The sequence below is a fragment of the Episyrphus balteatus genome, chromosome 2, assembly GCF_945859705.1.
Source record: "Episyrphus balteatus chromosome 2, idEpiBalt1.1, whole genome shotgun sequence".
Lineage (NCBI taxonomy): Eukaryota > Metazoa > Arthropoda > Insecta > Diptera > Syrphidae > Episyrphus > Episyrphus balteatus.
Window position 1 is genome coordinate 39,728,291 of NC_079135.1, and position 23,894 is coordinate 39,752,184.

The window sequence follows — 23,894 nt, forward strand, 5'->3', positions numbered from 1 at the left end:
GATATAGAGATTTATCCGGTCGTGAAAAGACAAAGTAGGTGAAATTATTTTTCGGGTATACCTTAGTTATGCTGGTATATCGGTTAGAATTAATAGAAACGATACACTCACATTGCTAAACATTTTATGTTTTTTGGCTCTGCTGAGTCACAACTTAGCTCAGGCATCATAATTTTTATGTTTTGTGTCCCAGTTGAGGCGGTATGTGCGGTGATTCATCCTTGACATGGACATGCTCGAACATTTTATTATTATGCTCTACGATATTTTGATAGATTTTACTCTCGGTTCAGCGATGGGGAACGTTTTTCCCCTTTTCCCTATAACCAGGCATGTATGTAGAAGGATTTGTGGTTAAAAATGTTCGTGCGCTACAATGATTTTGTATATTTGTCAAAAACAAAGGGATTTTAAGGGCTATATGGTATTTGTACCGAACATATACATTATATTTATGTAGGTAAGGTACCAACAATATTTCAGTATGACATTTTTCTTTATGTCAGGGTGAACTTTTCAAGCGAAACATAAAATAAAAGAAGAAAAGTGATTCAAGGAGCGTGAATGAACTTCGACGGGGATTATAATAATATTTTATAATTATTTTTTTTTTATTATTATATTTCCATCAAGGTAGCACTTAAAATAAAAAGTTTTGTTTGGGTATATATTGTTGAAGGGGTTGAAGAATCAGAGCATAACCTGGAAGTATATACATAGATATAACTAAATGTTATTCTAATGAGGACAAAACTCTGATACTGAATTCTGAGCCAAACGAGTTGAAACTTTAAAGCTGTTCAACGAAAAATTATGCTAATGGTAGTTCGTTTATTCTTGTTTAGTGAAGTTAACTATTTAACCTCTTTAAAGTTTAACTGCATGATTTCAATAAAAATAAGGAAGGAATTTTTCGGTCTTATAATTTGAAACAAACACAGAAAAAAATGCAAAAAGAACTCTGATTGATCAAAAGATAACAAAGTCCCGAATTGTACTATTGATATGGCAGAAAAAAGCTTTGGCAGATTAGTAAGGCTTTGAGTGCTTTTCCGGAACTCGAACCGCTTATCCGGAAGTATCCAGTTACCTAAAGTAATTCATTCAGCTGGCGTTAATAATCAACTGATGTGTTCAGACTTGTGAATTTTAGAACTTGTGAATTATTTATGCTACATATAAAGCTTCTAATGTTCTAATGGAACCCAAGTATAAGTTTTTTTTTAATCGTAGTATTATTGTAATTTTTTTTGTCTTGACAGCCATTTTCTCTCTAACCTACCTGTTATTGTAGTTGAGGTAGTTTGTTGAGAAACAAGTCCGGGGTCAATAATTATAATTGAAATTAATTGTTCTAGGGACCAGAAATGCTTTTTACACAAAAAAAAAACACCCTTTCTTAAAAAAAGGAAGTTGTGCATGGATTTTGTTGCTTCCTTATTGCCAAAGTAAATAAAACCTTCGTATCAAATTTTATCACTTATTTGTTGTATTAAACTTATAATTTCTTTCAAACGTTTACAAAAATCAGTGAAAGGGTTGGAGGATTTTGTTTTTCTCTATAACTTTTTTATAGTGTTTTTTGTTTGCTTTTTGGATAACTTATTTCCTCCTAAAAACACTAAACTAAACCATCACGAGATGATCTTTCTTTCAGGCAGTAATCATATCAAATTTTTCATAACGTATCCTTTTCGAAAGAATACGTTATTTATTGATATCATTAACAGTTTTTTTGTCTAACAAAACGATGAAAAAGCTTTTGTCGCACAGAATACGTTGGCTGTCGGATAATGAAACTCATATTAATCTCAGACGAAAAACGACAACCTTCAAAGTAAATATAGACAGCCTTAAGACTGAGTCTATAAATATCAAAAAAACTATAGTATTTTTTCACTAAATTAGATGAAAAGAAAACTACATGAAACACAAAAAAATCGATACAAAAAAAAAAATCTTCTTTGTTCTAATTTTTAAAGAACAAACTAAGCTTTTGTGGTTTGCCTCCTTAAAGCTGCATACAATATTATTTATCTACTTATCACCCTACCCGATATGGATGCATATAAGCAACTTGTTGGCATACAAAACTGACAAATGGGCAAATTGCCAACTAGGATACAACCATAAGCCTCCTTTTATATCTCTTCTGTCACCCTCTTTTCTCTCTTCGGTTTACATGCTTAACCACATAAAGCATAGCATAGAGCAGCCGTTTCCTGCTCTTCCTCAATTATTTTTTCATCGTTCTCATTCAAACTTAAAGTCGACGTCGTCGGTTGGTCGTCTTCAAACATCATGTCCGGGTATTTTATCGAAGGAAAGGATAGTAAAAAAAAAAAAAAAAAAACAGAACTTAACTAACTAGACAACCAACCTTTATCAGAAAATCCCCTATTTGTGTTTGAATTTTCCGGAATGTTGATTCCCTGTGATTTTTGAAATCAACATTATATTTGAAATGAAAACGACGGACTTTCTTTCACAATGCAACTAGTTTCTCTTATTTCTCTCTGTTTATTATCTCTGTGGTAGGGATTGTAAGGATTTTACGAAAATAGAAAAAGAAATTGCTTATTATAGTTTTACTGAAACAATAGAAATCTTCTATTGAAATTTCAGTAATCAAACGAAAATGTAAAATGTATTTACTTTTCCAAACTGCAACTGACATTCTTTTCTATATTGATGTTTTAGGAGAAATATTTTAAGATATAGGTACCTGCGACTTCAATTGTGTTAGAGAATTTAAAAAATGGTGTGCTGTTTTCGTACTCAAATTTAATTTTCCTGAAAGTAAGATAAATAAAATTTGATATGTTAAAATTTTAGAAACCATTTTTTTTATGATTGTCAAATAGTCAAAAAATCTTCAAAACAAATTTTTATTTTAACCTTACAACTCTGATCAAATCGAAATCGTTGCTTTTTTTTTCTCAAACTGATCCTTCCCTTGAGGGGTGAGGTTACCGTATGGAGTAAGGAATATAGGCGGTACGAAAATAGTTGTTTAACTGGTATTTAAGAGAAAGTAAATTTCTTAAACAAACAACAAAACTGTATAGTAGTTACTAAAGCTAAAAAAAAATGGCAATATTCGTTAGGGGACCGTGCCGAAAAGTTCCGATTTTGATGACCTTTTTTTCAAACATCGGTAATTTAAAATACTTTAACCTATGTGGATTTCATTTGTAACTTGTGATATAAATCCTGGTGATATTATGACATCCGAACAAGCAAGACAACGAAGTTAGAAGACTTTTACCTAAAATGTATTACAGAATAATAAAAAACTGTGAATCTCTGGGCAGATTCGTAGAACGTAAAAATTCTTCCTATTTAAATCAGTCATTAAAGGCTGATCTTTATTTGGTTTATTGATTCACACATTTATTTCCTTCTATGATGTATTGATCTGTTATCCAAAAAAAAACACTCCTATAAATCAATATTCTAAATACTTCTGGACCAATTTAGAGCAGTTTTCGAACATGAATGACATTCATCGAACGATTCTGTGAATTAACGAAAGGATTTTTATCTTATCTAGTATACCTCTTGGATCCACTCTAAAACTCTGAGTGAAAGAGATTTCAGGAAATCCTAATCCTCGTTCATGCCACTTCCTGCCGTTTTTTTGAATTAATATTAACTCTTACGTTACGTTTTTCCAAATTTTTATTATTAAGAAGTTAATAAGGTTTAAAATGTTTAAATTATGGCTTTATTGGCGCTTTGGGATGTTTTTTTTGCAAAATGGACGGTTCTTTACAGAAAACAAAACTATACTTCCGTTTCGAAGCAAAGTAAACTAATAATTATTATGAAATAAAATTCGGAATTCTACACTTAGGCCCAATTTATTCACTCTCCATTATTTTTAAAGGCTCCATTAAAAATTATAAAACTGTCAAATCGCATACAAATTTTAAAATTTCCCTTTTTTAATGGCGACTTTAAATTTAATGGAGTGTGAATAAATTGGACCTTAGCGTTTGAAAATTTAATACATCCTTCCAATTTTTTTTTCTAAATTTACATTTACTTATATCATTTAATTATTTTAAAACCTTATCAAACTGTATTAAAATAAGCATTGATGTTAACAAATACTGACCCATCATCAGCAAGCATCGATTGTCCAAACGAAATAAGCCACATGCTGAATAGTTTACTTTGTCAGCATCCAAAAAAATCGAAAATTGTTCCACCTATACTCAAAAAGATTTATTCTTATTACGTTCTCATTTTTTAGAAAAATTTGAAAAATACTCACTATTTCTTCTAATTTTGTATCAATTTTTTTGATTTCTGCTTCCATTCTTACAATCAATTTTGTTTCTGCAAATACACTTGTCAGTTGATTTGCAGCATTTATTACCAAGAACAATTCTAACACCAATGAAGTAATATAAAAGAAAGGTCTCCAGTGCATTACAACTGGTCCAGGACCATAAGTGTGGACAAAGTACATTATATAGCATTGAACGAAAAACTCAGCTGGGATATAAAGCAGGAAACACAAAATCTGCATTTGATACTGCTTGTTGACAAGCTTAGTTAAGAATGCAACTTTTTTATAAGTTTGTATTAAATCATCTAAGGTATTAACAAGTTCACAATACTTTTGCACTCGAGACGTGTTTGGTTGTTTTCGCAAATTTCTAATTTCCTTAAAAGTATTCCTTATGCATCGATTCAGCTGCCAAGTAAAGCCTGTTAGTACCAATGTTGCTCCGTAAAACATATTGATTGTCATGTATATTATCAATTGACAGAAATATTGTATCAATAACGCTAACAGGTAAGGAATGTCATGGAAAGCTTTGTCGTACGCAATATAGAACGCAGTCGCATAGGCCAAGGGCAGTAATGTGACAAGTTTAACTAGAATTTGAAATAAAATTTTTTTGTCCAATATCGCAGGCCTGTCAATCGAAAATGCACGAAGCAAATCAAATATGTGAATTCCTTGATTGAAGAAGTAAATTGAATTTCTTTCTTTTAACAGTTGAATGAGATTATTCAATATTGCACAGAGATGAAGAACTAAACAGCGTTGGGCCCCGATGAAATAAAGGATCCGGTTTTGTTTTAAGTACTCCATATGCCTGTTGATGGTACTGGTACTCCATGGAGTTAATGCAGCCATTATGATCAATGTCATGGCAGTGTAGTAACGCCAAAAGTGTGAAATTCTGGCAGTGCGAGAATTATTAAAGTCAATACCACAAGGAAGAGTTCCGATAATTTGGCATAATTGGAAGAATATCTTTCCGAGAATTTTGAGCAACACGAACATACTGAGGAATGCAACTGGTGCTTTGACATACTTATACTGCTACTGTAATATACTGTTTTCTTTTCCTTGATCTTGATAAACCAAAATTTATTTCATCTAATTAGTGGGTGTGATAGGAGGGAACAAATGTCAGAATTTGACAGTTTCTTACTGATTGTTTCTGCTATGTTGAGTTTCAACTTTGGTTTAATTGAAAAGGTATTTAACCATCGTATTTAGTGTCTAACTGAATGTTCAATGGGTTATAGAACTGAAAAAGAAAAATTTACACGAAGCATATGTACAGTAGAGCCTCTAGAGCTTTTATAAGTTTAATTTTGTATTGTATTATTTTGGTACGTCGACGAAACCATCAAATCATCAAAGCTAAGTGAATTTTTTTTTTAAATTTTGAATACATGTCATTTTAAATAATATACAATCAGAACTTTTCTATAACTTTTAGATTCTTTTCGAACACAAAATGCATTCGTAACATACAGAAATACAGATGGGATAATGTTTACTTTGCGCGCTGGCGCTAAATACTCAAATTTTTCAAAATATCTATCGAGAACTTATTTGCATTTTGAAAAATTTACTTGTAATAATCCGTTTCTATACAGTTTTCTCTATATTATAAAAATTATTATGTGTTTCAGTACTATTAAATATAAAACTAAGCAACAATTAAAAAAAAAAAAAAAATATATGTTTGGAATTTATTAATCAAAAAAAACAAAATTCTATGATTCTTTAATAGGGAGTACGTACACTGTTGTGCATTTTATAGTACCTATCCAAATCTGCAGTGAATAAGGTGAAAATAGTGCATCATCCCTCCTTAGTGGCGATTTTGAAGATCAAAGTGCGAAATATAGGATAAGCTCTTTTTCTTTAAATCTATAGATAGGATTTTGAGACCCAAAAATTGGCTATGATTGCATGTCACTTGCAATAAAATGAAATCATCGTTCAGTTTGGTTTGCACCAAAATGTATTTTGATCCCCCATATTGATAAAATAAAACGAATTTATACCATATTAACTCATCGCCTTACTTTACTGTTTTTCCCGTTTCCCTTCCTCATGGGATTTTTTTTCTTAATTTTGCTGTTTTAAACTAACGAAAAATTAAAAGTAATTTTCTCACTTTGCTGCATACCACATATATCTTACCTATGTCAAAGCTAAAAATCAATAAATTGAATCAACAAATCAATTTTAATTAAATACATATGTATAACCTTTAACTTAAGGCTTAATAAGGTATATTAAAAAAATATAGATATAATATCTTCTTATATAAATTAATATTGTGTTGAAAAAAGTAACTTATGACACTTTCATTTTAACAGAACAATTATCAAAAAATAAACTTCTAAGAAACTAGGAACTTTTCCGTTTTTAATTCTAAATTGACTTTACAATTATCGAGATTATGTTCCATACGTCACTTAACTATTTCAATATCTTATCAAACTGTATTAAAATCAGCAAAGATGTTAGCAAACACTGACCCATCATAAGCAAACATCTATTGTCCACGTGAATTAAGCCACATGCAGAGTATTTTATTCTTTCACCATCTAGATAAATCGAAAACTGTTCCACCTTCTCCGAAAAAAAAAAAAATGAAAAATAATTGCATTTTAGCTTTGAACTTTTCATTAAGGAATATTTATATAAAGCCTACCATTTTCTCCAATCTCTCATCGATTTTTCCAATTTCTGCTTCCATTCTAACAATAAACTTTGTTTCTGCAAAAACATTTGTCAATCGTTCAGCAGCAGTTATCACCAAAAATAATTCCAAAATCAAAGAACCAATAAAAAACAGAGCTCCCCAATTGATAACAACCGGCCCACCATGATTATGAGTGAAGACGAAGTAGCAAAAGTAACACTGAACAATACACTCGATTGGAATGTAAACCAAGGAAATCGAAAACTGCACCTGATACTGTCCATTAACAACTTTAGTCAAGTGTGTAACTTTCTTATAAATCCTTATGATTCTGTCCAACACATCAGCGAATTCACAATATTTTTGCATCTTAAGTGAGTTTGGTCGTCCCGGTTGCCTTCTCAAGGCTCTGATTTCCCCAAAAGTCTTCTTCATGCATCGATTCAGATGCCATGCAAAAGCTGTAAGCACCAGCGTAGCACCATAGAACATATTGATTGTCATGTATATCATCAATTGACAGAAATACTGTGACAATAAGGCAAATAGAAATGGTATATTATCCAAGGCTCCGTCGTGCGTGATATAGAATATAGTCGTCTGGGTCATGGGCCACAATGTGATGAGTTTAACCAACATACGAAAGAGAAATATTTTGTCGAAGGCCGCAACTATATCAGATCTGTCAATCGAAAGTGTACGCAGTGAATCGAATATACGAATGGCTTGATTGCAGCAATATATCAAACTACGGTCCTTTAGCAGCTGAATCAGAGTATTGAATATTGCACATAGGTGAAGGACAAAACAACGATTCGATCCAACGAAATATATGAGTCGTTGTTGTTTCAAGAAATCCATTCGGCTATTGATGGTACTGGTACTCCCTGGAGCGAATAGAGTGATTGTGATCAATATCAGCGAGGTGTAGCAGCGCCAAAAGTTTGAGACTTTAGCAGTACGGGTATTGGAGTCAAAATTAAACGGGACGATACCGATAATCTGACACACTTGGAAGAATAATTTTCCGAGGATTTTAAGGAACACGAACATCCTGTGAGCGGATTGCAACAACTATGGTGGTGCTGTGTGTGTGTTATATACGGGGTGCTACCCCGGACTGAACCATTACATTTTCCTGGTCTATAAATATTTAAAAAGGATTTTGTGTTTTAATTCAACTAATTGGTGGGTGTTATACACAGGGAGAGGAGGTTACCAAGCGCCCAAACGTGACAATTTCCAGTCAATTGTTGCTGTTTTGTTAAGCTGCGACTTAGGGTTTAGTATAGTTTTTTGTTAAATTAGCTGTCAGATTATCACGTTCAATCTAAAACACATCACGTTGTTGACATAATTGGAAAGCATGCTTAATTAGTTGTTATAGATAGATGTTGAAATCTGTTGTAAGCGGGGTTTCAGTATACACGGGACATTCCTATTGTCTATTTGTCTCTTGTGTGTTTTTGTGTGCCAAGCAGAGAGAGAGAGAAAGAGAGAGAGAGAGAGGAATGAGGTCAACAGGATATTCGCCATTTTAATTGGAAACATTAAATTTCTTTATTAGATCGAAGCAATTATGTATATGTACATCAGTTGAATTCGTTGCGGGTGGTGTTGATTAAAAAGCAAGCAACCAGGCAATCTATGACCACATAGAGTGAGTTTCATTGGTATTTATTTTTTTTATCGTTTTTGTATCTCTTTTTTTTATTTAAAAATGTTTTTCAGTTTTGCAAAAGGACGATGATGATATAGTAGGAAAGTTATATAAAAACAAAATCAAAGGATTTCAATGTATCCATTAGCCTTGTTTTGTTAGTTTTTTTTTTTTTTTTTTTTTTTTTATTTTTCAAGTTAGGTATAAAGGTAATCTACAAACAAGAGTGCATGAAACGAAAAAATATGGGTTAATGACATTTTAACCATGGGCTTCACAGTGAGCTCGCGCTCCGACAGCACATTGAAAAATATAAATATGTGTGTTAAGGGGTATTTACAAAGCTTTTATACATTTTTATATTGATGGAAAAATAAAATCATTCAACGTAAATGTAACTGCATGTCTAACACTTAAAAAATCTTTATGTTTTTCAACATGTAAGTAAATCGGTTTATTTTATTTTTATGTTATACGGGTATTTGAGTTTCATCAAACAGAATTGAACTTTGTTGAGAGAAAAAAAGCAAACTTTGTAGCCTTGACATATTATGATTTGAATAGAAAGGAAGATTTATGAATTAAATCGAACGGTTGAGATCTTTTTTTTTAAACACTGATGTGCTTTTCAAAATAAATAACACTTTATTAAAAAATAAAATGCATGACTGGGTCCTGGGTGAGACGTACTTGTACTCATTTTATCTGTAAATAAACCGTTCTTCAACATTTGAAATTCAACATAAACTGGGTGTTACGGATAAGTAGAAAATAGAGTACAAATTATACTTGTTTACTTATATGATTTAATGTGTACTTTGATATTTACGATACAGTAAATGTATCCAAAAAAATATTCCATCGATTTTGATAATTTTTTTTTGAACAAACAATTTAAAAAAAAAAACTGAAACCTTTTTGGATTAAAATTTGTGTGCGTTTTCATGATTTAATTCATTTTTTTAACAGAAACAAATGGTTTTCGTCATCCCGCTCAAAGCGTAGGCGGGTTTTTCTTCAAATTTGGTACAGATGTTTGTTCTGTTTGTTTTTTTTTTTTAATTTTTCGCTTGGAACGGATGTAATTATTAATTCTTATTTTTTGAACAAGGTTTGGATAATTTTTTTCCCCCCAAAATTAGCCTTTTTTTATTCTATAAGATTTGATTAACTTTTTTTTGACAATATTTCAATTTTAAAACAAAAACCACACATTATATTAAAAAAAAAAATTAAATAATAAGGTAGGTTACTTTTAAACCAGTTTCCTTCGTGGCTTTAAATTTTATTTTACATTATTAAGATTTTCAAATAAATATATCTAACTCGAGCTCAACCGTTATGTGTTTTTATTAATTTTTGTTCAAAGTTTTATTTAATTTATTATTTTCCATGTTTTTCGTCTGTGGCAATGGCTTTGAAACAGCCTGTATAAATCAAAAAAGAATTAAGAAATAAAATTTTTTGAAAAAAAAAACATCTAGAGCAGAATATTACTTTTTTGAAATTTTGGTTTTAGGTGCTACTAAATGGTACTCCAACTTATTTTAATTCATTTGCTTTTCAAGATCTTTAAAGGTTTTGATTGATATTTCTAAAAAGGACTTGAAAGAAATTCAGTTGCATACCTACTTTTTTGGAGCACAAATTCATTAAAAAGGCAAGTTCAGTCAATTGGAAAAAATCTAAAAAATGTTGTGACGTTAGGGTTTGTATAAATTTTACAAAGTTTTCGAAAAAACACATTTTTTTATAAAAAAAATTCTTTCTTTTCTTTCATTAAAAATGACATGTCAGGACCCCTGTGGTCTATTTCACCAAATACAATTCACAATCATAAATTTGTATTTGTACTTTTTTTTAACAAATTTGTTACTTTTTGTATGTATATACATATTAATTGGTGCAACAGATTACATTTTTTGTGAAATAATACTTGTTAATTGTAATTTGTAAGATGTTGAAATAGGCTTCTTGTTCTTGGCCTAGAAAGTTAATTTATACATTTTTAAAACTGTGTTTCATGTAGACAAGAACCTCATCAAACCTTTTTACTTTAAAACTATATATAAAAAAATGACCTCATAAGTCAACATTATACCTCTACTATTTCAAATGATAAAAAAACTTTAACCTTCTTGGGGCGCCATCTAGCGTCAAAATAAAATTCTGAAAAAGTTAGAGTACTTTTTTTTCATTATTTTGAAATAGTGTTTCCACTTAGGAACTTGATTTCTAAAAAAAAAAAAAAGCAAATAACGAGCGCCCTAGTAGGTTTACTTACAGTTTTTATTAAACCATCAGTAGGTACTTACAGTCAAAAATAACAAGTTAAAAAAATACACCTTTATTAAAAAGTTATGAAACGAAATACATAATTTTTTTCTTCAACATTTTGACTCCGAATCTCAAAATTAAAAAAAAAAAAAAAACAAAATTTGTCTTCTTTGCTTATTATGTCACTACATACAAATTCTTTTTAACTTTTAAAACACATACTCGATACTTCGCATTTGGTTGGTGAAAACTGGAGGTTATTCTTTAAAAAATTCCTTTATCGCCATTTTTGAACCTTGTCCCTTGGCTAAATAATCAAAAATATTTTTTTTTTTTATTTTTTATCAATATTTCTTCAAAACTGTCATATGCTCATTTCATACTTACTATGTTTCGATATTAAATCAAGCTGCACCAATATTAACATAGAAGTAAGAAAACTGTGCATCATTAGCATGAAGCAACGCTGATTTATTTTAAACAGTCCACATGGCTTACAATCAACTGAACTATAATTTTTTAAGAAAATGGAAAATTCTTCAAGCTAAAAATATGATTCAACATAAAATAATTTTCAATAAAAACTTTATACAAAAAAAGTCACTAACCATTCTTTCCAAACGAACATCAGTAGTTCCTATTTCGGCACCCATCCTGACAATCCATCTAGTATTACAAAAGCAACTCGTAAGGGTATCAATTGCTTTAGTAACCAATCCCAGATCCAAAAGTAAAGCCGCAATATGACAATACATTCTCAAATTATTGTTACCCAAATCATCATAATCGTAAGTAGTATTTAGAAAATACACATAAAAACATTGAACAATACAATCTACAGACAAATACAGCCATACGCAAAGTAATTGCACCTGAAATTCATGATTAACACTTTTGGTCAAATTCGTTGTTTTGCGATAGGATTGTATAGTTTCCTCTAGAATATCAGCAATTTCACAATATTTTTGCATTTTAAATGAATCTCCATGTCCTGATTCTTTTCTAAGATCTCGTATTTCTCCAAGTGTCGTTTCTAATTTTTGATTTAAATGACGTGTAAGATCAGTCAGAACCAAAACACTAAAGTAATAAATATTGAGAGTCCAAGCTAGTAGAAGCTGACAAAAATAGCTCCAACAAATTGTCCATATAAGATTGATATTAATTTCACCTTGCAAGTCATTAGCAACAAACACAACCGTCAAAACCGTTACGGGATACTGTGTTAGAATCTTTATCAATAGCAAAATTGTTATGCTGGAACCGAATTCCCTGTATTCACCGGCATACGATTGTGATTTAATCAAATCAAAAGTTCTGATTCCCTCGTTAACACAATAGATAAGCTTTTGTTCTCTTATAAGTTGCATCAAAATATTAAGAAATGTACAAGCCAGAAGAACTCTTATTCGATAAGATCCAGTATAAGTCAGCAAGGGTTTTGCTTTGAAATAATTAAACTGAATTGCCATGGTTTTGAAGATTAATGGAGTGAGTACTGCATTTGCAATTAGAAATCCTGCCGTATAAAACCACCAAAATGCTGATCTTCTTGCAATTCTTCGCTTAAAATCGATACTAAACGGTATAATTCCGATGATTTGTGATATTTTTATGAAAATTTTTGCTATTCTTATAAGAAGTTCCGACATAGCGATTGATTTAATTCGAATACTTAGAGATATATGGACACATTTCGAATTAGAAAAATGTTGTTCAAGACATCACTGTTAATATTTGTGTACATAAATTTTCATTACATAATTGAACAAATTGTCAAGGCTCATCGAAAAGAATGATGGGTATATCTATGAAGTCATTCGTAACGATGCGTTTTTTTTCCACATTTCATTCATATTCACAGTGAACCAATTAAAATTCAATTAGTCTAAGTTTGTTTTTTCTTATGCAGATGATAAGGGTTATTGTTAATTATGTTTACATAAGTAGATCGAATTGATTGTTGGTGTATACACCTGGGAGTTTAAACAATTAATATGATGACTTCTATACACAGCTACTTAAATTTGAGTATGTTTAAGGATTCGAGTATGGAGAAAAGGTTCTTTGTGACATAAAACATGTCATTATTAAAATTCCTTGCAATTGAATGACTACAAGTTTTACGGTGTGAAAACATAAACAAAAATTCAAAAACAATAGGAAATAAAATTGAGAAAAATGTTCTGTTTCTTTATCTGACGATCGACGAGTTAGTAGATTTCTTAAACATTAAAGTGAAACTCCCAACCCATCATTTGTTTTACGTTGTTTAATATGTATTCCGTAATTATTTGTGCAATACACTAGCATAGTTTCTGAGTCCAAATCCAATCACTTATATTTTTAAGAGATACTGACTTGTGGAATTGAAGAAGTCTTAAAGAATATCATTGTAACAAAGAAGTCTATTTCACCTTAGCCGTTTTGATTTAGTCGAAAATTGTCTGGAAAATCCATTGATGAAAAAATACATGTCTACGGTAATGTGCTAACGACTACGAGTCTCTAAGCGTTATTTTGAATTTTGATTTCTAGTAGTCAAAACTTTAAGAAATTCTTCAAATTTGAGTTGAAAGTGAAAAATTAAAAAAAAAAAACAGGATAGCCTCAAAACGGGAAACCGACGAATTTATGAATACCAGAGTTATGCTGATATTAAACAAAATTTTTTTAAATCAACGGTTAAACAATCAATATCGTAATGTACTTTTTTGTAAAGCCAAAGACTTGTTCTTGTATCTTGTTTTTAAATAAATCTGTTTACTGGAACAATTTTTGAAAAATTAATTTTCAAAAAAAATATATGGCTTTTTTGAAAAAAATAGTAGTTTTGTTTTTTTTTTTTTAATTTATCGAAAACGACAAGAAGTTTTTGGATCCAGTTTTAAGTTTTCGTTTAAAAACAAATAGGTAAGAACATTAAATTATAAATTAGCACTTAATTACATACAATTTTCACTTTTTTTTTAAATTTTGAAAACTAATTTTTCAAAAACTAGTTAATCAAACAGCTTTATTTAAAAACATGTTGAAAGATATAGTTTTTGGCTTTATAAAAACATACAGTTAGTTATTTTTGGTATAACCGTTGATTTTAAATAATTTTTTTTCCAAATTAAGTCATTTTTTTTTATAAAATTCCCCCTCCCGGCTAAACGGAGGGAAATAGACAGCCCGTCCCATACAATTTTTTTCTTGCCTTGATTCAACCTATACGCTCTAGCTTTTTGGTACATTCCTCCCGTATATCGTTAATCTCAATGGTTGCCAACCCAAAAACCACGTTTCATAGCTTTGATGTTCATAACTCTGGTTTTTCATAACTCTGGTTTTTCATAACTTCGGTCTTTCATAACTTCGGTTATTCGTAACTTCGGTTTTTCGTAACTTTGGTCTTTCATAACTTCGGCTATTCGTAACTTCGGTTTTGCGTAACTTTGACACGCGTAACTCTGTCGCGCATAACTCTGGTATTCATAACTTCGTTACCATTTCGTTTTTTTTTTTGTTGGTTACTTTGTACTACTCTATATAAACTAAATTACCAACCCTCTCTACCATGCCACTTAGTATGAATATTATTGAACCCAATTAATGAGCTTGGTATTCAAAACTCGTTATCTACTAATATTTACCGTATTAAATTAATTTTAATATTTCCACAGTATTTAAAAAAGAAAAAAACCGAAAAATCGATACCCCCTTAAACAATGCAAAGCAAAAAATCCTTTTAAAACTAATATCCTACTAAGACAATATTTCCCTGTTCGTAACATTTACAAAACCAAAAAAAAACAAAAAAAAAACAACCTAACTGACAACAGTTTTCCATATTGAAATGCGAATAAATTAAGGTTTACCCTAGAAAAGGAATACCTATACTTTTCGAATGTCACTAACTCACTACGTGAGCTCAGCTCAGTATTGTATCAGGGTATATTTAATTAAATCAAAGGAAAGTCAGTGTGTCTGATGTACAGGCGAATAAAATACTTTAGCACAAATCCTTTGCAAAAGCTATTCACGGATAATTCCTTTGCAATAAAAATCCAATACGAGTTAGTTTTTTTTTTTGTTTGTGTTCTTCTTTACTCTGACCTATTTTAATCCTCTCCTAGTATAACGATTCACCTATTCTTTCGAACTCCAAAGTCGTTGAAGCTAACTCTTTAGAAAAAAATTCTATGTCTACACTCTGTGTACTTTGATTGATATTATGTTTTTTCATAATACAATTTCGGACTTTATCAGTTTTGAAAGAATAAATAATTGGGAATAAACTCAGAGATTTTAAGGTTACTTAAGACTACTAATTTCACCGTTTAAAAACTAAACATTCAGGTCTTAAGATGAAAATTGTTTTAAAAAATGAGTATAATTAACTGACATGGAGTGTATTTTGCACTTTAGCTGCAGTAGCAGCTGCTTTTACAAAAAACTAACAGTTTGCAACTACTATCGTTTGATACCATTTGTTTTTCTTTTTTTTTTTTTTGTTACAGGAACGTTACAAAGCGGATATAAATTTGGCCATCCAACTATTGCAGTGCAAGCCGGACAGTTTTGTCCCCCAAAAAGTATCCTCGGTAAGTAACAAAACCCAGAGTTAAAAAAAAAGAACTATAACATTCCCAATAGAAGAAATTCTTTTATGTATATTATTTTCTATATATCTGGTTCTATTGGCAGCTTCCAATCGATATTCAATCGAAGGTTTCATCGTACATGAGACTAGAAACAAATTCACATTCCGATTCAGAGGGCAGCACCAGCGGAGTCGGTGTTGCAACATCGGGTTCCTACAAAGTACTTCCAGCCTCGGACTCACCACCTCCAGCATGCCCCTTCCCGCCAACCGCAATGGTATACTCAATGAGGGGTCTCGGTAAGTGTTAGTAGAATGAGCGTGCTTCGCTTCTATTTTTTCTTCTTCCTTTTTTTTCTGTGTATTTTCTGTTTATTTTTAGCCTTTAACTAGTGAATTGGTTGAAAGGGATGGGAGGGTAGGGTTTTAAGAACTCCCGAAGCACATGTAGTTGCATGGAGGAGCACCTACTAGATTCTTTGCCTAGAGGCGCGTTGTTGCATTGCTTTAAATAGGCAAAGAGATGTTGTTGATCTTTTTTTTTTATTATTATTATTTTTGTATCTTTTATTATTGTATCCTTACACCATTGCACTTTGCTTTAACTTGAACCTACCTGGTTGTGTTTTTTTTTTTATATATATTTTTTTATTTTTTTGTTGGATTTAATTGCGTGTGCATCGTTAGTGGTTATTTGACGACCATCAGCGTTTGTTAGAGCAGAAGGGAGGTGGAAGTTGGAGGGAGGAAAACATCCTTTTGAGCTCTCCCCAGTCCCAAATATAGCTGCGGGTAACCATTTTCAGGTTGGAAAAAGGCTCTCGCGTTATATTAAAGTCCAGGCACGCTTCACCGGCTGCAAGCATTTTTGCAAAAGATTTTTCCTTTGCTCGGTAGGGTGTGCAGTGCATTTGTACATACATACATATGTGCGCACCATACTACATTGCCTATGTGGAAATGTTATTTTTTTGTCTCACGTTTTATCTACCATGAGTTTTTATATCTTACTTGGTTTTATTTTTAAATTGCATTTTAAAAATACATTTTAAAATGCAGAGCTTTATTTATATATAGCGAAGTAAAAGAATAAAAAAAAATAAATAAAACATTTCATTGTTTTTTAATCAGGTGAGCGTTTTTTTTTTTTTTGCGAGGACAATATTAATGTTGCTTCATGTAAATGTTGCAGTAATTTCGGCTTTGTTAATTTTGTTTTGTATTTTTTATGTGTGTGTTTTTTTTTCTGTTTATTTTATTTTCGGTAATTAAATCTACTAACAACAACCTGTATGTAAACTCGCATTAAGTAGTGTTTGATTTAAACTTAAATGATTTATTTAATTTCTTAATTTTATTTGCTTTGAATTTTGGCAGGAATTAAAGTCTATACACGTTCAACAGTTTTTTTTAATTGAAAAACAAACAAATGGAAGCTATAGGGTTTTGTTCGCATGGTGCTGGGAAATGAAAATGTCAAATGTCCTGGGGCTCTGCCAGGGGATTTTTTTTTAAGAACAGATTAAGCATTTCGAAATGTGTATGTTTTTTATACAATTCGGGATTGATAAATGTTTATGCTGAGGTAAATGCGTTACTCTGTATCGTTTTTTAATTGCGGTATAAGTGTGGAGAGACTTTTCAAAAGGAAATCAATTCACTTATCAACTTTTCAATACTTTTCTTAACCACATCAAGTTTAAGGAATTGACCGAAATCGTAAACCTCATGATTCTTTTCACTTGCCATCTTGGATTTTTGCTTTTGCAAAATGTTTTGGTTCCCTTTCTCCTAGAAATAAAAACATGGTACAAACACTACAGACATATTTGGTCAGAGAATTAAATGGTAAATCAAACAATTATTTCAACGGAAAAAAAACTTGCAATAGATTTATTTAAAAAATAAAAATTACTGTAGGTAGGTCCTTTCTGCGAAAACAAGTTTCGAGATTGCATAGCTCTAAGTTCCATAGTAGTCATCACCGTAAGGCTCTAGGCATCGTCAGGGTTAATTTTCACCGAATTTTGCATTTGCAGATGGTTGGAATTTATAAAAGTAAGTTAACTCATACTCCTTTACTTAATTTTTGTCCATTTTGGTACCAACGCATCATGCCCCACACATGATGCACTTTTGAACATAAGAGCCTATATTTTTAAAACATCAAAATTCAATATAAATAATTTGTTTAACTAACCAAATGTTCTTTGAAATCGAAGTTCAATGTTACTGTTTAATGTTAGTAAACTTTACAGTTCAAGAAATCGAACATTTTTCGTTCAAGCAGCTTCGAGAGCAAAAAGTGTTCAAATGTGCCCCACTCTCCCCTATGCCATTTTTAAGAAAATATTATTTAAGGGGCTAAATCCCTCCAGACGACACCTTTTTCGCTATTTTTTTATGAAAAACTGAAATCACTTATTGAAATTTGGAAAAAGACAAGACATTATCAAGAATTGAAAAAAAAAGTTTTTGAAAGTTTTTGCGCCGTGCAATGTACAGGTCCAGGAAATCATCTTAAATCCGTTAGATGATATTAGTACGCATTGCATGAACCTTAATTTATTTTTTTTAAATGAAAAATAAAAATTAGAAATAAAAAAAACGAAAAAAAAACATGTTTTTTTTACAAAGAAGTAGTTAAAAAAAAATATTTACTGTACAAATTTTATTCAACTTTTAAGTTCATGTTGTGGCCAATGATTTAAGGAGTAATTTGCTTCAAATTTTAAGTCGATAGCTTCATTAGTTTTTGAGTTACATTGCACGGCGCGGAAAAAAAATCGTTTCCAAAAAAATGCGTTTAAAGTTTTCGTTTTCGTACTATGGTAGGTTCGGAGCGCATTGGTTTCGGGACTATCTAGGCACTTTTGAGGCTTCATTTAAGGCTAAGACCACTGAAAATAGTTTCTTCGGTTGATAAATAAATTTATTACGCAAAAACAAAATAATGCAAAAATTAAAAATTCCAGAGGGATTTCCCTCCTTAACGCATAAAAACCAAATTTTGATAAAATTCAACAAACCGTTTTCAAAAAATTGATTAAAACAAAAATTGAAATATTCTTGAAAAATTTTGGTCGAAATCTGCTTCACTCCTTACGAGAAATTCATAAATTAAAAAAAGCCGTTCTATGGCAGGTACCGTTAATAACGGTACAAAAAATATTTTTTTTATTTCCTAAGGAAGCCTTTATTTGGTACACCTTACACTACGTAAAAAATTTACTTTTCTAGGTACCGTTAGTTTTGATACTAAAAAAAATTGATATTTGCCCTCTAAGGAGTCACCGAAAACTGTTAACTACCAAGTTTGATGAAAATCCCTCCATTAGTTTAAGCTGTAGCTCGAGGTACACACAGACAAACAGACAGACAGACAGACAGAATTGCCGGACCTACTTTTTTTGGCATTCTTCCACATCGTAATGTCATGTAAAATAATTGTTATATGGAGTTCAAATTTTTTTTCCGATCTTAAACTTGCCTACATCGAAAGTAAAAAGATATTTTTGAATGAGATCAAATATATCCCGATACGACTATCAAAAATAAATTCATAATCCATTTTATGAAAAATAAGTAAATTATAAGCGAACACCCGTTAAAAATAACGGTACTCTAATAGAATTTGGCACTATGGTTTGTCATACAGTTAAGACAGTCTATTTTAGTTTTTCACGTGAGAAGTTATTTTTTGAGGGAATTGGTAACAAGTACCGAAACACCCTGAAAATAATATTTGATTGCTGTCAAATGCTGTCAAAAGTGAAAGTGTTGCAGTTGTAAAATAACCAAAAACAAAAAGAGTTAATTCGAATAGCCAAGGTGAAGGGGTATTTTTTCGAAGCTGGGGTGATTCAAGTTCAAACAAAATATCACAATTATGATGAGACAGACATCGTAGTGAAAAAAAACCCTTTTTGAAAACTTGATATCGAAAATCGAAATATGCATACATTTTATATAAAACTTGTATAATTTATTTTTGGCATGAAACCAACCCTTTCATCTTAAGCAAGGCGCCTACAAGCTCCAACAATACCACATTTGTCAAATTATAATTAGTGGTTTAGAGGCTATGATGGAACAGATGAACATATTCATACAAACTTACTACATACCCGTCAAGCATTTAACCTTCCTTATAGTTTTGCCGTAGCTGCACAAAGAATTTGAAGTCGCCAAAGAAACCTCATTTGTAATCATCAACCTGATAATTTCGTGAGAATTTAAATTCTTCTCTGTTTTTGGTTTACAGGTTTTAGCTTTGCTTTTACTTATGTTTTGTTTCTTCTTCTTAGATTTCACTTAAAGCTACACAAGTTTTTTGTTAAATGAATTGTTTTAAATACTTTATCCTGCAAAATTCAAAGCAAATAATATCTTAAATTTAACCTACTAAACACAAATTATTTCTATAAAATAACAACTACCAATACTAATTGTACATTTTTCTTCATATGACAGATGGCAGCAATCCCAACAGCAATACCAATAATAATTCCAACTGTAATAATAATGAAAACAACAACAACAATAATAATAATAATAATGGAGATCAAATGATCTCCCCCTCAACTATGGCCAAGTTTCTCGAAGACGAACTCAAGGCAAATGAAGTCAAACATTGTGATACATGCCAGTGCTCAACAAAAGATTTAACCGTTCTGGCTGATGTACAGCGATCATATGCTGTTGCAACTCAAACACCCCTACACGGCGAAACCAATTCCTCACTATGTCTGCGCTGCAATAGCAATTTGAATTCACCGTCAAGGACAAACAGTCCCTACATCATGAAACTAGTCAAATCTAGCGATTCTGTGATATCCGAAACAAAGAGTAGCGTTTCCGACCTAAATGACTGCGATAAGCTCTTTACCCCGGCCAAACGTGATGATCTAATGGTCAATCCAATATTGGGCCACCATCGTTTGTGTGATCGAACCGCTAGTAAATATGCAAGTCTCTTGCAACAGCAACAACAACAACAACAGAATCTTTATACTGACACTGCCAAATATGTGTTGGAAAATAATCGAAAGTTCGCAGAAAGTTGTGATCTAATCGATCTGCGGAAATATAGTGATAAATCCCCCGGGAAACAGGGAGTGACGGCGACGACAGCAGCGACGACGACGACAGCCAGTTGTGATATTAGTAAAACGACAACGTGTGGTGCTGCAACAAAGGAGCAGGCTCCGGCGTTGAGTAGAAAAATTGAAACACCTGATGAAATGAGACTTAGTAGCAGTAGCGGAAATGTACAGGGTAAACTCTTAGAGACTAGCGATGATTTGGAAAAGAAAAACGATGATACGGAAAAGAGCAATCTGCGATCGGGCATGTCGGGCAGTATGAATAGTGTTTGGAGCAAGACAAGCAGCTGTGAGGGCGCCAAAATGTTTGAGAACTTCAATAGGAATCTCATTAAGACCATTAAGGTAGGTTTTTTTTGTATGTTCCTCTGAATTTGTAAACGAAATAGTTTTTCTTACAGGCTGAAAATCCCAAATACCGTGGTCCCCGTTTGTGTGCCATGCGAATCCAACAAAACGGCCAAAGCAATATTCTTCTCGATAACATGGAATCACCAGCCGAAGCGACTCCAATAATCTACACTCGACGGCAACGTTTCCTCGACGAAGAACTCGACGACACAAAAGATATTATCACATCCAAGATATCAATGGTGATGACAAATCAAACACAAGTAGACGTTGTAGTCACAAGCAATGGTAATGCATCAACCGAAGCTGCCACCACAATCGCCAAGCGGATGAGCAATGACAAGCTACAGCAAAGCTGTGACATTGCCAATTCCTCATCTGAAAATAATATTAACTGTAAAATGGACCTTAGCAGTAGCAACAATAATTTAAGCATAGATCTAATTAACGATACCACACCGCTATTAAGCGTTACCCATAGCAATAATCCGCAGCCATCACAATCCCAACCGCAACAGCAGCAGCAACAGCAACAGCCGTTACTGCCACCCTCAGAAGTCAATATTGACCGACAACTCACCAATAGCTATTTGGAACAGCAATTCAAGAATCTCGTGACCACGGAACAACAACAACAATTACTCAAAGCCTCGCTCAACTATGACATGCTTCACCATAACGAGGTAAACTGCAAAGCGTCTGTCAATTCGAAATCTTGCACACAATCGAGTTCAATTAGTGACACAATCGATCTGCAGGAGAGTGTCCTTTTGCGACGTCAGCAACTGAATCGAGTTGCTGAATGGGTGCAACATAATTCGCAATTGGAACAGCAGCAACCGATAAACGATCACAGTGAAACCTATGCATCCATGGAGAAGCTTTCAATGGATTCTGGATACAAGACGGTCAACCAGCAACCACAATCATCACAGCCACCACAAAGCCATCACCATCAGGAACCCTTGAATACGTCCAGTAAGTTGACATCAAGTGCCACAAGTACCTATCAGTATGAGGATACCCCAAAGCATGGTTATCGGCATCACTTGGACAACTTTCAAGCTCCATCAGAATCTAAGGCTAACTATATGAATGGCAATGGTAATGGCAATCAGCAATCACTTCAAGAGGTCGTTAACAACTACAAGTACCGCAAGGATAGCGATAATAACTCCAATAAGCCTGTCGATATTGCTCAAATGGAATACAATGTTAAGCAGTTCCTGTTGAAACAGAATGAATGGTCGATGCGCAGTACGAAAAATCATTCGACTGCGACATCTTCTAATTTCAGTAATACTCCAAGTCAGACTCCGAAAATGTTTGGAAGTAATCCTCCAGGAATGACAAATGGTGAATTGACGAGGCATAGACAGCAACATCAGCAGCAGCAACAAGCAATGCGAATGGCTCCACATCGGACTGAAACGAATTTGTAAATTAGGACAACTATACAACTGTTGCTGATGGTTGAATAAAAATTTATAGTAGCAACTTTTTTTTTTTTTTTTGTTAAATGTTGTCCCTAATTCGTTTTATATTCAGAAAGAAGAAAAGCATTGTCTCCATAATGAAGTCGGTATTTTATAAGAGCTTCTAATTTTAACTAAGCTTTTGCCGTTGTTAGAAAAAAAACGCGTTTTATATCGATTTTGGAGGTCGAATTTTTAAAATTAGTGGAGGAGTGGAGTTCCAAAACAATCATCTTATGTAATTTTTTGTACCCAAACATTGTCTTCCATAATCTTAGGGTCAAAAAAAAAGTATTAATGGATACAAAGGGGCTTTATTGCTCGCCAGCATTATTTACGAGTTTTAGATAGATTTTACAAAGCGGCGGATTTTTAGTTGAATTTGGCTACAAATGTGTGTAAGCAAAGTCAACCGGCTTAATATTTAATAGTTGCGAATTTTCTTGCGAAAAATTAAACAGAAGTTAAGTAAGACGAGTTAGACTAACTAACGAGGTATTTTTTTTTTTTTTTTAAGACTAACCAAACAGAGGTCCGAAACTTGACCAACTTTTAAGTCCCTAAAGTTTCTGAACATTCCCATTGCAGTCACTTCAGTCGCAGTTAATTAATTTAGCTTTTGACTGTAGGTTGTTGCAAGTGTGCAAATAAATTTTTGTCGAAAAGAAAAACATTCCAGTCTTTTTTTAAGCATTTTTTCTCAATTTGAAACCAAAAAGTTTCAAATTTCAAATTGCTCCAGAAACATTTGCGTACCTTAGGAAGATAAAAATACCGTTGTGCTCTGCTTACTCATGTTTGTGGAAGATGTAAGGTTTAACTATTCTTAAGCTCTTGCAAACAATTATTTCTCTTATAAGGTTAAGGGCAGTACCAGTTCTAATTTTTGTTAAACCTTCAAATTCAAACCAAAAATATCATCATTTTTCTTAGATAAGTAAAATATGCAAAAAATAATGAACGATTTTGAAACTAGAAAAAATACGAATCCGCCATCACAAGAGATCTGCTTTTTAGAATCGGCCAATAGCCAATTTAATTTTTGTTTACTCATGTTCATGCAAATTTTATTTTTGATAATCCATTAATTAAAAAATCGTCGATTTGGATATTATCTTCCTCAAACTGACTTTTATCTTCAATAACATTAATTGGCTTCAATATTTATGGAAAAAATGCTCAAAAAAAAACATTTAAATGTTGGAAACTAGGCTGCAGAAGTATTATTTTCATAAGCCTTTAATATGACCTACATCACATACCTGATATAAAAGATATTCATATCGATAAATAAAACTGCTCAAGAACTCCACTCTGACACTAAACAAAAAAAAAATAATTTAAAAGCTTAACAATTCCTACCATAAAATCGTATTTAATACAATATTTTTAATAAAACTATAAAACAAAAAGATAAAAGCTTAAATAAAACCTAATGGAGCATTTGCTATAAATTCAATTTATTTC

The 23,894-nt window shown here is 32.0% G+C and overlaps 1 protein-coding gene across 7 annotated transcripts in view; it reads left to right on the forward strand.

The window, feature by feature from the left end:
* LOC129911796 (hybrid signal transduction histidine kinase E) overlaps nucleotides 1-22,449 on the forward strand; it is a 66,596-nt gene extending 44,147 nt beyond the window's left edge. For 6 of the 7 annotated variants that reach the window (XM_055989733.1, XM_055989736.1, XM_055989735.1 and 3 more), the window contains 4 exons: nucleotides 15,414-15,497; nucleotides 15,601-15,802; nucleotides 19,970-20,946; nucleotides 21,003-22,449. In XM_055989733.1, the coding sequence (XP_055845708.1) occupies nucleotides 15,414-15,497; nucleotides 15,601-15,802; nucleotides 19,970-20,946; nucleotides 21,003-22,394 (2,655 nt within the window). In that variant the 3' untranslated portion in view covers nucleotides 22,395-22,449. The remainder of the gene's footprint in view (nucleotides 1-15,413; nucleotides 15,498-15,600; nucleotides 15,803-19,969; nucleotides 20,947-21,002) is intronic. The other variant, XM_055989732.1, reaches the window with a different exon arrangement.
* The last annotated feature ends 1,445 nt before the right edge of the window (nucleotides 22,450-23,894 follow it).